General features: G+C 37.4%; 2 protein-coding genes across 8 annotated transcripts in view; one reads left to right on the top strand and one right to left on the bottom strand.

Moving 5' to 3' along the window:
• ACBD5 (acyl-CoA binding domain containing 5) overlaps positions 1–11,863 on the top strand; it is a 37,010-nt gene extending 25,147 nt beyond the window's left edge. For all 7 annotated transcript variants that reach the window (XM_007113672.4, XM_028494839.2, XM_007113667.4 and 4 more), the window contains 4 exons: positions 2,071–2,270; positions 3,606–3,650; positions 3,968–4,077; positions 9,920–11,863. In XM_007113672.4, the coding sequence (XP_007113734.1) occupies positions 2,071–2,270; positions 3,606–3,650; positions 3,968–4,077; positions 9,920–9,932 (368 nt within the window). In that variant the 3' untranslated portion in view covers positions 9,933–11,863. The remainder of the gene's footprint in view (positions 1–2,070; positions 2,271–3,605; positions 3,651–3,967; positions 4,078–9,919) is intronic.
• MASTL (microtubule associated serine/threonine kinase like) overlaps positions 1–16,832 on the bottom strand; it is a 59,262-nt gene that overhangs the window by 3,431 nt on the left and 38,999 nt on the right. The window lies entirely within an intron of this gene.

Below are 16,832 nucleotides of genomic sequence, written 5' to 3' on the forward strand. Positions count from 1 at the left end.
TTATTCAAGAAAGGCAGCTTATACAGTTTGGGCGGAGGGCCCCTCTTTACAAGAAAAAATACAAATTTGTGAATATTTAGTTAAGAAAAAGGTCACAACGTATTACTAGAACCTTGGATTCAGGTTTCTTTCTTTAGGTAATTTAACAAAATTGTTTATATGAAACGCTTCCTGTTTAAAATCTGACTTTACCCACCTACAGCTCTCTACGGCTCCCAGAAATCACAGGGGCCCGTACAGGGGGATGGGCTGATACTCCTGTCTTTGTGAAGGCGGTTTGAACACTGAGTATTACAAAGGAGGTAGTAAAGTGAGCAGAGACAGCAGTACTTCTCTGGCACCATCAGGACCCACTGATAGAGCATCACAGAATATGTCAAGCTCTTAAGGATGCAGGAAAAAACTAAGCCTCAAATTCGACTTCCCACTTTTTTTTTCTGTGTAAATTCCAGACCAATAGCTGAGTTCAGGAATGACCACTTCAAATTTTACTTCCTTTCGATACAAGAGTAGAGGTCTTCTTGAAAATGGCATTGAGCATTTCAGTGTACTCTTTGGGGTTTAACTTGGCAGATGGCTCCAATTCCATTTCTCTTACAGCCCCAAACACTGCTTGATGCAAGTTCAGTTTGGGGAATCCTGCTTCTGTAGGGTTCCAGGATGCCAAAGGGCAATGAGGTAGACAATTTTCTGTTTATTATTTAAAACAAAACTTACGTATTATATTAGCAAGCATGTAAAACTTGTGATGTTCCATTTCTGCAAGGGTAAGGTAACATAGTAGTACCGTTTACACACTGCAATATAAAACTGTATCGGACTTCCCTGGTGGTCCAGTGGTTAGGACTCTGCGCTCCCAGTACAGGGAGCACAGGGTCGATCCCTGTTTGGGGAACTAGGATCGTGCATGCCACATGGCGAGGCCAAACAAACAAACAAACAAAAAACTGTTTCAGCCTTTGTGAAAAATAACTTGGCAACACTCATTAAGAACCACAACAAAATTGTTATCCTTTCACCCAGGAATTCTTCTTTGAATTTGTCTGACCTAAAGAAATCAACAGAAATTTGGACAAGAATTTATATACAAAGACATTCATTGCAATGTTATTTGTAATCGCAAAAATTTGGAGTCACCCTAACTATTTAAAAGTGCAAAATGATTGAGTAAATTATTTCATGGTCTTACTAGTGAATTCATATAGCTGTTTCAGTGTTTTTGGAATTGGAGTAAAATTTAATGATGCATGTAAATGTTCATAATATTTTTTAAAAGTAGGACACAAAATCACATATAAGGGGTAATGCCAATTCTGTAAATATACGCGTAGAAAAAAGAACGTACGGATAGACAACAAAATGTTAATAGTAGTGAGATTTCAATATAAGTATAATGGAATTTATAAGAAAAACCATTTAAAAACCTTTTGGGAGGCTTACAGTGATCAAATAGGAAAACATGGCTGTTTAGTGTAGCTTTTTTTTTTTTTTTTTGCGGTACTCGGGCCTCTCACTGTTGTGGCCGCTCCCGCTGCGGAGCACAGGCTCCGGACGCGCAGGCTCAGCGGCCACGGCTCATGGGCCCAGCCGCTCCGCGGCACGTGGGATCTTCCCGGACTGGGGCATGAACCCGCGTCCCCTGCATCGGCAGGCGGACTCTCAACCACTGCGCCACCAGGGAAACCCTAGTGTAGCTTTTAATACTCCAAAGAAACAGCCTCATATGTTTTCAGTCTTGTTACTGTATTAGTAAAGAATTTTTAAGAATGTACCCCAAATATGCATATTATTTGTGTATTATATACATTGAGTCATGTACTAGTATATTAGGTACATTATAAAACCTTAGCAAAAAAAAAAATTAAGACTATAAATAGAAGTTTATACCTATGTCAACTTCTTTGATTTTAATAGTTTATTTTGTGTACTTCCTGATTGCTTCCACTCCACTTTGGAGATTTAGATCTCAAAGAAATAGAGGAAAGATGAAAAAAAAACACAAAAAACACCCCACCACTTCTACTTTTCTAAGAGTGATTAAAACTAACTTATTTTGCTCTCTTAAAATAGGGCACAGGATGCAACATTTGAGCGAAGGGAGCAAAGGTCGGCAAGTGGGAAGTGGAGGTGATGGGGAGCGCTGGGGTTCAGACAGAGGGTCGAGGGGCAGCCTCAACGAGCAGATCGCTCTCGTGCTCGTGCGCCTGCAGGAGGACATGCAGAACGTCCTTCAGAGACTCCACAAACTGGAGACGCTGACCGCATCGCAGGTAGCCTTCCTCATTTGTCTTGTCTTCATCTGTTGTTGATCCCATCAAACAGTGTGTAATTGGAATCTGTGTTAATCTGATTTAAATGAACCACACAAATGATACCCAAAGCTTATTTTAGCAGTTAAGTAAGATTATATGTTTAGGGAACCAGGCTCAGATTATGTTTCATCAAGAGGTATATGGTGTGTTCCAGTGAGAAGAATATTCAAATACACTGATTTGAATGGTTTTGCTAAGAGTCAAATTCTGGATCCACAAAATGCTAAACAGTAACAGTTTACAAAATGCTTTCTCTTGTTAAATGTGTGATTTTTTGGTATGTGCATTTAATATCTGTCTTTCTTGCTAGACTATCAACACTGTGATTGTAGGGACTATATATATACTATTTTATTTACTGCTGCTAAAGGACAGAGCCTTGTTCCAAGGAGGGGGCACAATAAATATTTGCTGTTAGATTAAAACAAAAATCTGATTTACACACATCAATGGAGTTTAATGGTTTTTAAAAGGATCTACTTTTGAAAATATTATTTCAGAAAAGACTGACCCAAAAGCCAAATACCACTTAAAATAATTGGAATTTTTCAGCATATAAAATTAGCAATACTATGTTGGAGACAGGAAGAACACGAGAAGAATAAGAAGTGTTGAACACTGCAGTTTGTGGCACTAATAGAGACCACAGCTAATGTCCTAGGGTTCACCATTGAAGGGCCATCCTTTTGTAGTAAGCGTTGTCTTCTATCTTGACCTCTTTTTAAAATGCTATGGAGGTAATACACTAACTTACCCATTCTTTACTGTAAATTAGTTTTAGGCTCAAAACTTTCAAGACGGAGAGAAATGTAGAGTTACGATTTGTCCTCCACTATGGTTTGCTATAGCTTATCATGAATCTCCAAAACAGATATTTGGATATTGTTCACATAATCTTTACACTTTTACAGTTTTAATAATCAAGGCTACAGTTCTCAAATGTTTGTAAGTTGGTAGTTTATATGGAAATCAAGGAATTAATAAGAAATGTTGAGTAAGTAATTTAATAAGAATGTAAAAGAAGTAATGGTTCAGATTAATTTGAGGTTTTATTTTGATAATTTTATATTATTTGAACTGTAAAATGTCAGAGATAATTATTTGCCTAGCAATTTTAGGGACTTTTAATTTGGTCACTGTGAGTTTCAGGATAATCGAAGCATAGTTAGCAGAAAAATCGAGAGTAATCCAATATTTCACCCTTTTTTTTAAAAAAAAGATAGGAAATAGAAAAAATTACTGTATTTTTTTTTCTTTTTGTCAAAGCTAAATCAGTTTCATTTGTGTTGATAGGCAAAATCATCAGCATTACAGACCAGTAATCAGCCCCCTTCACCGGTAAGAAATTCTTATCTTAAATCTAAGTGCCAGGGTTTCAAATAAGTTACAGTAAATTTAGATTATATGACATCCTTAAAGTATTCCAAATGAAATCTACCCTTTAGAACTTTGAAGTTTAAAATATATTTGTTTTGTACTAAGTCTGAAGTACTTCTGAAAGTCTACTTACTGAATTATGCTCTAAAATTATCTCCCTCCCTTTAGCAGGAGTGAGATCTATTATTAGTTATATAGTTTCAAAATTATGGTGTGTTTTTTAAATTTATATATGCAGTATGTAATAGATTGGTGACCAGTTTATTTTGTCTTCTCAGAGACCATCTTGGTGGCCCTTCGAGATGTCTCCTGGTGCATTAATCTTTGCTATCATATGGCCTTTTATTGCCCAGTGGTTAGTGCATTTATATTACCAAAGAAGGAGAAGGTAATACGATAGTTTTATAATTCAAAGTGGTATGTAAACTCTTATAACCTATAGCAGACAGAGCTTTCAGCGGCAGTTAGGGAGATAGGTCCATTTTATAGATAGATTGTCATACTGAGCATTCTGTACTGATCCTGAGGCTGAAACTACCTTGCAAATGATATCTAGTGGGTTTTTAGATACTTGTTAGATTAAAATTTTTTCACTTGAGAGCATCTGATGTATTTGTACACCTTTGATTTATGCAACAGCAAGAAAATGATTACAGGCTTAAGTTTTATGTCTTATGAAGAAACAGTGTTCTCAAAGTATGATTTTTTGGGGGGGCCCTTTGCTAATATTAAAGGACAACAGATAAGAAAACTAATAATGCCTGCGTGCTCTCTATACCTTAGAAATATAGACATTGGCATTTCAGAAAATGTTCATCCTGGTGGTTGACTAGAAATAGGGCTTATTCTATTTTTTTTTTTTTTTTTTTTTTTTGGGGTATGCGGGCCTCCCTCTGCTGCGGCCTCTCCCGTTGCGGAGCACAGGCTCCGGACGCGCAGGCCCAGCGGCCACGGCCCACGGGCCCAGCCGCTCCGCGGCATGTGGGATCCTCCCAGACCGGGGCGCGAACCCGGTTCCCCTGCATCGGCAGGTGGACGCGCAACCACTGCGCCACCAGGGAAGCCCCAGGGCTTATTCTAATTTGAGGGCCAGAATTCCAGTTTGGATGCCAGGAAATAACTCAGATAAATCTGAGAATACTAGGTTCGAATCCTTGCAAGTGCTCTGAGATTGTCTAGATGAGGAATAACCTGAGGCCAAAACTCTTGGGTTCAAGAAAATCGTTAAAAGCATTTTTTTGGACACTATGTAAACTGAATTACTTTCCCTGGATGGACAGATGGACAAATATTTGTCATTCGTGGCCTCACTGATTATGTTTCTGGTGTTTCATCACCATTTCCCATTAAGTCACAACAGATGGCAAAAAGAGATAGGGTATTTGGTGGTAAGATTTTAAGTGCTCTCTTACATTATGTGCAGTAGAAACACATTTTAAAAAAATCTACAAGTTTAAATAATTATAGGTCTGTTGTTCCTCTACCAAAGAACCCACGTTTCTAATCACTGCACATGATAACAAAAGCAAAAACCAAACATTTACCCTTCTCCTACGTCAAAGGGCTAAGCAGCACACTAGTCTAAGTGCTCCAGTGAGAATGCTTTATAGTAGAGAAACAGAAATGCATGTGGCCTTAGGTGACTTGGTTTAGTCTTCCTTGTTCTCTGCTTATGTTAAGACTGTTTGATTTATGTTCACAAATGAACTCAATACGTTTTCTGGTACATTAATGTTCTTGGAATATACTTGCTCACTTAAAAAACTTCTGTGGGGTTTCAGAAGCCTAAGTTGCCTTCTCAGTATCATTTACCCCCTTTCTAAGCCATCTGTGTATGTGTCATTTCAGCTGTTAAGATACAGACCTTGGGACTATATCTATAGATACAGACTATAGACTGTGGTCCAGTGGTTTAAGAATCTGCACATCCACTGTAGGGGGTGTGGGTTCAATCCCTGGTTGGGGAACTAAGATCCTGCATGCTGCAAGACATGGCCAAAAAAAGGGGAAAAAAAGATATAGACCTTAATTTAAATCCTTTCTTTTCTTTTTTCACACATTTTGTGTTTCTCCTGTGATGGTTGGGTGCTATACAGTGTTTTAAATCCTAATATCCCTGATAATAGGAAAAAAGAGCCAAACCTTTTTTCAGTATGTGGTTATACTGGATTCAAGCGGCTGGCAACAGTGGTGCTAAGGGGAGGTGTTTACATGTTTTGCAATGCATTTCAAAGTTCTTTTTCATGTTTTTCTTTGTAGAAAGTTGGGGATTGGAGAACAGAGAAATTCAACACACGACAAAAAAACCTAAAGTTTACTTGGATTAATAATTTATTTCATGCTTAAGTTTGAAGCAGCTTGTCAGTTTGTTAAAGACTGAAAAAACAAACTGTACTTTGCTTCAGCCGTCACGGAAAATTGCAGTTTTTCTAAAATTATTATTTTTTTTAATGTTCCTTACTTGTAAAATTATATGCCATTTCTCCTAAGTATTCCTTTCAGTTGTTGACAGATGTCTCTGAATGGAGAAACTTTTCTCTGTTCCTAATTTTCTACTTTGTTATTATTGAATCTTTATCCAGTTTTCCAATGTATGTTAGGTATTTAATCCTTCAAAGTTGTAAATTATTAGTGCTCTGCAACTGCATTTTGATGAGACATAGTGTTTTTATGTATCGTTTACTTATATATGTAAGGAGTCACCTGGGGTTGGTGATGAAAATAAGTTTTGGCTTGAGGGGATTTAGGCATCTTTTAATCTGGCAGTGTTTAACAGGTTTTAATCTGACAGTTATAGGAAAGAAGACTAGAGAACATTGTGCATGGTTTAGAGAAGACAGGTCTGTGTTAGAGATGAAGAGAAAGATCTAGAAATCCTCTTAGGATGGGAAAAGTGTGGCCAGGAGAGGGTGTGCCCTACTTATAACAGGGCCCACCCTGTACCTCATCCTCTAGCACAGTGTCTGGCATGTATTAGGCTTTCAATAAATATGTGCTGAATACATGGCTGAAGGCCCACTCTTGGCAGGATGGCAGCTGAAGTACCATGTGACATGGAGAAGCTTTGATGTTATTTAACATCTGGATGCAAACACACACTGAGATAATCCTATACACATGTAAAATAAGTGGTTATCTATTTGTGGTAAGCTTTAAAAAAAAATTTTTTTTTACATGAAAAGTAATACTTAAGGTCCACTGCTTGATTCTTTTTTCCCCAGTATAGAAGAATATAAATTTTTTTATAGTTGATTTACAATATTAATTTCTGCTATACAGCAAAGTGATTCAGTTATACATATATATACATTCTTTTTTTTCATATTCTTTTCCATTATGGTTTATCATAGGATATTGAATATAGTTCTCTGTGCTATACAGTAGGACCTTGTTGTTTATCCAGTCTATATATAATAGCTTACATCAGAAAAATATAAATTTGAAAGTAAAACAGATCTTATATCACTCTGCAGGGGATCTGAAAAACATTCTTTCTGTATGTGCTATGAAGAGTATCATCTGCAGACCTGTTCAGAATTAGGCCCTGAACAGCCTCCTATGGTACTACCTTCCCTCAGTTACCTAACCTGGTCATTCTATTAAAATTATCCATGAGTTAAATACTGAAAGCAGGCCCGTTTTTGTTTTTTTTTTTTTTGGCCGCAGGGTGGCAGCTCGCAGAATCTTAGTTCCCCAACCAGGGATCGAACCTGGGCTTACGGTGGTGAAAGCACCAAGTCCTAACCACTGGACCACCAGGGAATTCCCTGAAAGCAGATCTTTTAAGTCCACAAGACTATTCTTAATCTATTACACAAAGACCTCACTTCTCAGATACTGCATTTTTTACAAATTGAAGGTTTGTGGCAACCCTGTCACAAGGCTGTCAGTACCACTTTCCCAACAGCATTCACTCACTTCATGTCTCTGTGTCATATTTTGGTAATTCTTGAAATATCTCAGACTTTTTCATTATTATTATATCTGTTATGGTGATCTGTGATTAGTGATCTTTGATGTTGCTACTATGACTTGCCAAAGGCTCAGATGATGGTTAGCATTTTTTAGCAATAAAACATTTTTTTAATGATTTTTTTTTTAAAGGGAACTTTATTTTTATTTATTTATTTTTTGGCTGCGTTGGGTCTTCGTTGCTGCGCAGGCTTTCTTTAGTTGCGGCAAGCAGGGGGCTACTCTTTGTTGCGGTGCACGGGCTTCTCACTGCAGTGGCTTCTCTTGTTGCAAAGCACGGGCTCTAGGCGCGCGGGCTTCAGTAGTGGTGGCACGCGGGCTCAGTAGTTGTGGCTTGCGGGCTCTAGAGCGCAGCTCAGTAGTTGTGGCACACGGGCTTAGTTGCTCCTAGGCATGTGGGATCTTCCCGGACCAGGGCTCGAACCCATGTCCCGTGCATTGGCAGGCGGATTCTTAACCACTGCACTACCAGGGAAGCCCAATAAAGCATTTTAAAATTAAGGTATGTACAGTTTTTTAAGACATAATGCTATTGCCACTTAATAGATTACAGTAGAGTGTAAACTGTTATACGCATTGGCAAACCAGAAAATTTATGCGACTCACTTGATTGTGACATTAGCTTTATTGCGATGGTCTGGAGCCGAACCTGCATGATCTTCAAGGTCTGCCTGTAATTTGAAGGAAAGGATGTTTCTAACCACTTTCCTTTATCAGTCTGTCCAGGTTCATAAATGTGCTGGTAGGTGGTTTCCTTAGAGACAATGAGCTTTCAGTTTTTATTTAATAAAAACTGGATAGGGTGGGACAGGTCTCAGGAGAAACATTCTTCAGATGGAGCCTGGGGAAGGTGATACTGGACCAAAAATTCAGGCCCAGGCTTCTGAGGCAGGGAAAGAATCTCAGCAGTCCAGGGAGAGCAGAGAGTTCAGTGGGCTGGGGAAAGGCAAAATGTTATTCCTGTTTTCTTCTCTGTTGTTTTCTGTAACTTTTCTTCTCTTATCACACTATACCCTACATTTTACAAGTTAATTTTTTATAAAAGGAGAGAAAGAGCTCACTAAGTGCCTGGAAAACATCCCAAAATTCCAAAGATAGTGATAGTGACTTATGTCTCTTCTATTTCCCTATTACAGTTGAAGATTGGAGGGTTCATAGACCAAGTTGTGTGTGTTTTGGTAAATCTACAGATTTGGTAAATCTTGTATAGCAATCTGCATCACGTGGGTTCTTAGTAAGTGTTGCTAACTGTTCAGGCACCTCCCAACTAGCATTTCTGCTAAAGTCTCACTCAGGCAGTCTTTACAACCACCCACGATTCTCTTCCTCCAGGGGCCGTTTTTCTTCATGCCAGAGTAATCTCCTCCTATTATGTGAAAATCCATCTGATTATTTAAAATGTCACTCCTGCCAAGGTGTACATAAGATTTCTGCAGAGGATAAGGAGTGGTCTGATTATTTAAAAGATCATTCCTGCCAAGGGGGTTGCATAAGAGCGTTTCTACAGAGGAGAGGAATAAACTTGTAATGAGAGAGTTTCAGGCATTTTGGCATCTGGAATGCTGAGGAGGGTATAGAGATTTTACAGCTGCGGGTCCTTTCCCAGAACTCAGATCACATGAGATTGTTGTGCTCACAAGCCCATTCTTCTCTGGTAGCTCACTCTGCTATCAGTCAAACCATCACATTATACACATCTGAGTTGTTGGTTTATATGTCCCCCCCATCCCCATCCCATCAACTAAACTGAGAGCTTTTTTGAGGGCTAAGAGCCTGCTTCAGAGATGTCTGAATCCCCAGTACCTGGCACAGTGCCTGGAAAATAACAGATACATAATATGTGTTGACTAAATGAACAGTCCAGGTTGTGTATCTGTCAGCCTTTTGTTGTTTTATTTAGTTTTTTTGTTTCAAAACTTTCCATTTTGATAAAATTATGAAATAATTTGCAAAAATCTGAACTGTGGAATAGCCAACTAAAAAAGATGAGAATCTAGAAGCTATGAGAGGAGGAATGTACATTTAAATCGTGTGTTAGAAACTACTTGGTAGTGTCATCACTTGCAGTTGGATCTTTCCTATCGAGCTCTAAGTGACATGAAGTAACTTCATAAAGATCATTTGTAATTTTATGGTCTTCTTTTGAATTTGAATATTATTATTATGTTACCATCAGCGAATTCTTTGGTATGGATGTGTTTCATATTCAGGTTGCATTTATACTCATAGGACATTGTTTTTTTCCTTTCTTTTCAAAGAAAATTGAACTGAAGAAAATATTTTGCTGAAGAAGATTACTGGGCCTGGATGACCTCGGGATGAAATGGATTGTGGAGCTCACATGAAACTCCTAGTTTGTGATGATTACATTTCTTTTTGTTATCCAGTAGTTTGGTTTGTGTACATATATACATATATATATTTTGCACTACACAAATGATAACATTTTAAGGACTAATATTGCTGATACTTGAATAATCAATCTCAACTAGGTTATAAGTAACAGACTTAGATTTACCCTACCCTTGAACTTGAAGGACATTAAATTATTAATTATTGTTTGGTAACATGTTTACCTGATTATGTCCCATAGAGAAATATAAGCTGCTTTTCCAAGGTACAGTTGTGATAATAAGAACAGATTTATAAGTGGGTATTATTAATTTTCTAAATTAAATATGAGAAAGTATGCAAACCAGGAGTGAATTTCAAATGAGATGAAATCGACTTTCTTTCTTAGTCACTGAACCACCATGCGATTCAGTAGAAAACGACTGGAAGAATCTTCTCCACGTCCACTTTGTGGGCTGCCCATAATCTTCCTTGGGCATGCGCAGCTCTAACTTTAGTGTTCAGGCATCATTATGACAAAGTAGAGCCCTACGTACTAGGCTTTGTTTTTACAAATGATTCACAGAATAGACATAACCTGCTAATGGAAATGATGAAGAATGGGCTTAACGTGTTCTGAACCTGCAGATCATTAACAGGATTTGTATTCAATCATATACATGGATTCCTTTGTAATAATTTTCCTTGAACTGAGCACATTTTGTTTCTGCTTCATAGGGTGCTTTGAAATATAAAATGAAAACTTATTTATACTGTTTTTACAAAGGTCAAAGAGGAAACACATGAAAATCACTTTTCTGCAACTGGTAAACCACACAGACCGGACTCTTAACCTCTTAGTGCCTCAGTTTTTCCTTCGGGGTATAATATTGGAGATACACCTATTTCACAAGGGGTATTGGAGAGGTCTGCAAGCTAGCAGGCCATATGCTTGCATTTGAATAAGACATAGCCAACTAATGTAAATTTGTGTCTCTCCTCCACCTCCCACATTTAGACTAAGAAGAAGACTGTAATTTAGATCCTTGAAGGCTTTGTTTGGAATTATCCTTCCTGCATGCCTTTTAAAACTCCCTGCTCATGTAGATGTACCTTATGCTTTAAAGATTTCTCTGATACAAAGGTTTAGTATCAAATAATTTTTTAAATTCTTGGTATGTGTGATATTGGGTTTAGCATCATGTGTTCAGAGTGTTCTCAATAAGAGAGAAAGTAATCCACCCTAGTCTAGAGGGTGGTTCTTTGTTTACCTGAAGAAAAAAGTATAAGAATACAATTTGCTTTTCTGAAGACTCTTTTTTTCCTTATTTTTTTTCTTACATGTAACTTGATGTTTTTTATTTTTTAATCCCATCTTGATGAAAATGTATCTGTCTAAAGAGATCTACTAATATTTGCTTTTTAAAAGCTGTCCTCTATTTATTTAGGGAAAAAAATGAAGCCAGTAACTGAATTATATGTAAAAATAAAATTTAGACCTGTGGGTCGGGAGTTATTTTTAAAAATTAGCTATCAATCTGGTATCAGAAAATGGTGGCTTTTCTCTCAGTATATAAATAAATAAGATGCAAAGTAAGAATGTAAGCAGTTGTGATTCATTACAAGCAGTTGGAGGTAACTAACTCCTAGGGATAACCATTTGTATCCTATTCCAAAGTCTTATTTTATAGTTTGAAAAGCACTTTGCACAGTTCTTGTATATACAAGTAAAGACGTAATTATAGGATGAGTGTTACTGCTTTGTTTAACAAGAACCTCATTTAAAATTGACAGCTATGGTATTTTTTTAATGATCTACTTCTTTTCTGTTTCTTTATTGTAAAATTAAGTTAAAAATAAAAGGTTAATGAAAAATGTTATGGTTTTTATTCCTTATTACTGTTAGAAGTGCAATGATTAAATAAGGATTAAATGAGAATAAATAGTAGGGGTTCATAGGAAGTAATTGTGCCTCATTCAAAATAAAGCCATGCTATTACATGTAATTTTAGAAAAATCAGAAACAGGCTGAAGTTGAACTCATTTAGTCATTTGGCTGAAAATGTTACTGATCGTGTCAAAATCTTAGTTTCAATTCTTATTCCAAATAGGTAGCTTCCCATAGCCACGCAGTCAGCCATGTTAAATACATACAGTTGGTCTTAGGTAGAAAATGGTGAGAAGGTTTTATGTTTTTAATACAAATGTATAACTTGTAACTTCTCCAGATAGTGATAAAAGTGATGTTAGCTATTTGTAACATTAAGATACCAGTGTTCTGGGGCCTGTAATAGGAACCTAACTGCAGTGGCTTGAGTTTTTTTTCCTCATATACAGGGAGTCCAGAGGTAGGAAGTCCAGGGCTGGTAAGGTGCTTCCACAATGTCCTTAGGGACACAGGTTCCTTCTGTCTTTCTGTTCTGTCACCTTTAGGGTGTGGGCCTTGTCTCCATGTTCGCTAAATGGCTGCTGTACATCTCAGTCCAATGTCTACATTACAGGTAGGCAAAGATCCTTATCCGATCAGGAAACAGTAACTTTCCTGGAAGTCTCACACAGGATAATCCTTCTCCATCTACTTGGCTAGAATTGGGTCTCATAATTATATCTTTGTCTATAAGAAAGAATATTATTTAAAGAATAAAATTGTTCCAGTTTATATAGATATAATTTTACAAATTTAATTTTGCCCATACACAGGAAAGGCCATGTCTTTTGGCCTTTAATACACTTAACTGAGTTCTCTTCTTTCTCTATTTGTTTTTCTTTTCTGCTTCTCAACCCTTGTTTTCCCACTGACCTTCTCTCTCTCCATTAATCCTTCTTCCCAATGGAACCACTTTTTCAAGCTGAAAAACGGTAAGTGTTTTTCTTTTTCAAAAGAAACAACTAAAAGAACCTTTAAATACGTACATAATACAGGCGAGGTGTAGCCATTGTTATTTTTTCTGCCCAGCACCTGTCCCTCCTCCTCCTGATAACAGCATCACTCTCCTTGCACTTCCCCGTGGTAGAGAGCTCCTCTTCCTCCACTGTAATCCTGCCCCACCCACCTAGCCACAGTAATGGGCATGTGACTCAGACCTGGCCAGTGTCTATCTCATTCTCCTCCTGACCACAGTGACAGTCCTAGGGAGGGGTGTATGACCATCAGTGAAGCAGTCAGAGTTATTCTCTGGATTTATTTCAGGAAACTAGAGGAGAGAGCATTTTGCCTTTTCACAGAATGTTACATAGTTGGGATCATACAGTATGTAGCCCTTTCAGAATGGCTTCTTTCACTTTGCAATATACATTTATGGTTCCTCCATGTAATTTCATGTCTTCATAGCTCATTTCTCTTTATGTTTTTATGGCTGTGTGTCAATAAAGTTTTATTTACAAAACAAGTAGGGGGCCGTATTTGTCCTATGGGCTGTAGTTTGCTGACTTCTGATTTAGATAATTCATTTCTTTTTAGCACTGATTAATATATCATTGTCTGGATGTACTAGAGTTTATTCATCCATTCACCTATTGAAGGACATCTTGGTTGCTTCCAAATTTTAGTAATGATGAATAAAGCTGCTATCAACATCTGTGCATAGGTTTTTGTGTGGTCGTAAGTTTTCAACTCATTTGGGTAAATACTAAAGAGCTGATTGCTGGATTGCATGGAAAAGTTACGTTTAGTTTTGTAATAAACCACCAAACTGTCTTCCAAAGTGGCTGTACCATTTTGCATTCCCACCAGTAATGAATAAGAGTTCCTGTTGCTCCACATCTTTGCCAGCATTTGGTATTGTTGGTGTTTGGGGTTTTAGCCATTCTGATAGGTGTGTAGTGGTATCTTGTTGTTGTGTTCTCTTTCTCCTTGAATTACAGGCTGTAAGGTTATTACCAGGGAGATCCTGGGGCTGTATATCCTGCCACTTGGAGGAGCCTTAGATAATAAGGCCAACATCTAGACCTAGGAACTTAGACAAGAATCAGAAACAGTGAGTTCAAGTCCTTTAATCCAGTTAATTCTGAAAACACTATCCCTATGTTTATACAGTTTGTTTACATGGGTTAATAAATTTGCCTTCTTACTTAAGGCAGTTTAAGGTAGGTTTCTGACACTTGGAACCAGAGTCCTGACTAGTATAGAAAATGTGTGATTGTCAGGACTGAGTGTAGGCTCTGAAGCCAGACTGTCTAGGTTCAAATCCTCTGCAATCATGGGAAGTCCCTTACCTTATTTTTCAGTTTTCATATGTATACAATGCGGATAAAAATACCTCATAGGGTTAATATATGTATAAAATACGTAGAACAATGTTCAGGATACAGTAAGTACTTTGTAACTGATAGCTACTGTGATGGTAATAATAATGACTGGGGTTATTATTTCACTATCAGTACATAAGAATCCAAATCCCTTTTGCAGAGGTAGACACTGGAAATGTTGGTGCAAATGTACCAAAAAAAAATTTTTTTTTTTAACAAGAGCTAGTTTCTTCCATTTATGCTCTGGATACTATTCCTTTCATTAAAAACTTTGCCATTTTTTTCTGCCCCAGAGGCAACTACTTTCAGCACTTTTGGGTGATTCTTTTGTACTTACCTCCAAGGTTCTAAACAATATGTTTGAACTGCTACTTTATTATTTTTTTTAAACATCTTTATTGGAGTATAATTGCTTTACAATTATAAATTACAGTGTTGTGTTAGTTTCTGCTGTATAACAAAGTGAATCAGCTATATGTATACCTATATCCCCATATCCCCTCCCTCTTGCATCTCCCTCCCACCCTCCTTATCCCAACCCTCTAGGTGGTTGCAGAGCACCAACCTCATCTCCTTGTGCTATGCAGCTGCTTCCCAATAGCTATTTTACATTTGGTAGTATATATATGTCAATGCTACTCTCTCACTTTGTCCCAGCTTACCCTTCCCCCTCCCCGTGTCCTCAAGTCCATTCTCTACATCTGCATCTTTATTCCTGTCTTGCCCCTAGGTTAATCAGAACCATTTTTTTGTTTTTAGATTCCATATATATGTGTTACAATATGGTATTTGTTTTTCTTTCTGACTTACTGCACTCTGTATGACAGACTCTAGGTCCATCCACCTCACTACAAATAACTCAAGTTCTTTCCTTTTTATGGCTGAGTAATATTCCATTGTATATATGTGCCACATCTTCTTTATCCATTCATCGGTCAATGGACAATTAGGTTGCTTCCATGTCCTGGCTATTGTAAATAGTAATGCAGTGAACATTGTGGTACATGACTCTTTTTGAATTATGGTTTTCTAAGGGTATATGCCCAGTAGTGGGATTGCTGGGTCATATGGTAGTTCTATTTGTAGTTTTTTAAGGAACCTCCATACTGTTCTCCATAGTGGCTGTATCAATTTACATTCCCACCAGCCGTGCAAGAGGGTTCCCTTTTCTCCACACCCCCTCCAGCATTTATCGTTTGTAGATTTAGGTCACATTTGTTTACTTTTGTTTTTATTTGCATTTCTCTAGGAGGTGGGTCAAAAAGGATCTTGCTGTGATTTATGTCATAGAGTGTTCTGCCTATGTTTTCCTGTCAGAGTTTTAGAGTGTCTGGCCTTACATTTAGTTCTTTAAGCCATTTTGACTTTATTTTTGTGTATGGTGTTAGGGAGTGTTCTAATTTCATATTTTTACATGTAGCTGTCCAGTTTACCCAGTACCACTTATTGAAGAGGCTGTCTTTTCTCCATTGTGTGTTCTTTGAGTTTATCTCTGGGCTTTCTATCGTGTACCATTGATCTATATTTCTGTTTTTGTGCCAGTACCATACTGTCTTGATTACTGTAGCTTTGTAGTATAGTCTGAAGTCAGAGAGCCTGATTCCTCCAGCTCTGTTTTTCTTAGGATTGCTTTGGCTATTCGGGGTCTTTTGTGTTTCCATACAAATTGTGCGGTCTTTTTGTTCTAGTTCTGTAAAAAATGTCATTGGTAGTTTGTTAGGGATTGCATTGAATCTGTAGATTGCTTTGGGTAGTATAGTCATTTTCACAATGTTGATTCTTCCAGTCCAAGAGCATAGTATATCTCCCCATCTGTTTGTATCATCTTTAATTTCTTGCATCAGTGTCTTATAGTTTTCTGCATACAGGTCTTTTGTCTCCTTATGTAGGTTTATTCCTAGGTATTTTATTCTTTTTGTTGCAATGGTAAATGGGAGTGTTTCCTTCATTTCTCTTTCAGATTTTTCATCATTAGTGTATAGGAATGCAAGAGATTTCTGTGCATTAATTTTGTATCCTGCTACTACCAAATTCATTCATTAGCTCTAGTTTTCTGGTAGCATCTTTAAGATTCTCTGTGTATAGTATGTTGTCTGCAAACAGTGACAGCTTTACTTCTTTTCTGATTTGGATTCCTTTTATTTCTTTTCCTTCTCTGATTGCTGTGGCTAAAACTTCCAAATCTATGTTGAATAACAGTGGTGAGAGTGGGCAACCTTGTCTTCTTCCTGATCTTAGAGGAAATGGTTTCAGTTTTTCACCATTGAGAACGATGTTGGCTGTGGGTTTGTCATATATGCCCTTTATTATGTTGAGGTAAGTTCCCTCTATGCCTACTTTCTGGAGAGTTTTTATCATAAATGGGTGTTGAATTCTGTCAAAAGCTTTTTCTGCATCTATTGAGATGATCATATGGTTTTTATCCTTCAGTTTGTTAATATAGTGTATCACATTGAATGATTTGCATATATTGAAGAAATCTTGCATTCCTGGGATAAACCCCACTTAATCATGGTGTATGATCCTTTTAATGTGCTGTTGGATTCTGTTTGCTAGTATTTTGTTGAGGATTTTTGCATCCACGTTTATCAG

This window comes from Physeter macrocephalus, chromosome 11 (genome assembly GCF_002837175.3).
Source record: "Physeter macrocephalus isolate SW-GA chromosome 11, ASM283717v5, whole genome shotgun sequence".
NCBI classification, from domain to species: Eukaryota; Metazoa; Chordata; class Mammalia; order Artiodactyla; family Physeteridae; genus Physeter; species Physeter macrocephalus.